Source organism: Arachis ipaensis, chromosome B05 (assembly GCF_000816755.2).
Source record: "Arachis ipaensis cultivar K30076 chromosome B05, Araip1.1, whole genome shotgun sequence".
NCBI lineage: Eukaryota > Viridiplantae > Streptophyta > Magnoliopsida > Fabales > Fabaceae > Arachis > Arachis ipaensis.
Genome location: NC_029789.2, coordinates 24,239,745 through 24,241,247, shown reverse-complemented (window position 1 = coordinate 24,241,247; position 1,503 = coordinate 24,239,745). Strand labels below are relative to the sequence as shown.

At 31.2% G+C, this 1,503-nt stretch overlaps 1 protein-coding gene across 1 annotated transcript in view; it reads right to left on the bottom strand.

Annotated features, from left to right (window-relative positions):
- The window catches only part of LOC107640391 (proline-rich receptor-like protein kinase PERK2), a 4,958-nt gene that overhangs the window by 2,015 nt on the left and 1,440 nt on the right, over positions 1–1,503 (bottom strand). The window contains exons 2-3 of the mRNA XM_016343915.2: positions 963–1,424; positions 512–598 (exon numbers count right to left, since the gene is read on the bottom strand). Of these exons, the coding sequence (XP_016199401.1) occupies positions 512–598; positions 963–1,424 (549 nt within the window). The remainder of the gene's footprint in view (positions 1–511; positions 599–962; positions 1,425–1,503) is intronic.

Below are 1,503 nucleotides of genomic sequence, written 5' to 3'. Positions count from 1 at the left end.
ATCAGAAATTAAAATTTTAATAATACTTTTTTAATATTAAAAATATTTTAATAAATATTCTCATTTTATATTCTTCTTGAATCAAATAAGATACTAAAATATAATTTAATTTTGTACATTTTATATCAAAAATAATACAAAGACTAAATTTATTTTTAGTCTCTTTTTCTAGATAAAACTGAGTTGATTTTCTCATTCTTACTATGTCCTGGTCAACTGTTTGACTGTATTAGACTTTGATTTTGTTTTTTAGAAAAAAATTATTCCAGTAGCATGTTAACACACATTAATAATTTTCCAGAAAAAAAAAGATGGTGCTGCTTATGAAATTGGAAAAGCTTTTCCTAATTTGTGTGTAAATATTTTTTGTTAAAATAAAAATTAAGCAAAAAAAAATCGTGTTACAACAATAACAAAATCAATCCACAAAAACATCTTAAGCATGTTAAACATAAAATACTAAAAATCTCTGTATACTATTAAAAAAAAAAATAATGAAAAAGATACTTACAGCCCTCATGCAGATACGCTATGCCCCTTGCAGCGCCATTTGCTATCTTCATCCTATTCGGCCAATCCAAAACAGGTAAGTTATTTCCTACATACAGATCACCACACACCAAATCAATTCCTACGTATATAAAAATTAGTTTTTCTATATCTTTATTTCTTTGGATATATTTTGCTACAAAAGTTGCTTCATTATCCTATTCGGTTGTGAATCTTAGTAAATGTCAATTGAATAATAGAAGCTTACTTAGCTTAGACAATATGATTGATTATGGAAAAAATTATGAAATATGTACCAATTCTTTTCTCATCCTTAATTTTGATTCATCCAATACTTTGTTAGCATAAAAAACAGGTTAGTCTTCAAAGAAAACCGGTTGATATATTATTATGTAACAAGTAATTAATTTTTACATAAAAATAAAAAAGAATAAAAAAGAAACTCACATTACCATGCAAGTGCTGACTGAGATTCCCATTAGGAACAAACTCATAGACAAGAACTCTATGTTGCTCAGCTATGCAATAACCAATCAAAGAAACCAAATGACGATGATGAATCCTACTAATAATGTCAACCTCAGCCCTAAACTCTCTCTCTCCTTGGCCACTACCAGGTTTCAGCATCTTCACTGCTCCTACTCTACCATCGGGCATTAAAGCCTTGTACACACTCCCGAACCCACCTTCTCCTATTACGTTCTCACTCGAAAACCCGTTCGTTACTTCCACGATTTCTTCGTAGCTATAAGCCATTATACCCCCACTCATTTGTTGTAGCTCTGAAGGTGATCTCACGTAACCTCCATAGTAGCCTCTCACCGGAGTAGACTGTTTTTTTTGTGAACCGTACATCCCTACTTGCGGACCATTGGCCCCGCCTGGTTGTTTGTAGTAGTAGTGTACATTTCCACCTAATTATCATCATCATCGCAATCATTCAAAAAACGAACATAATGAGTAACTAATGCTTAATTCATACTACGTACTCCT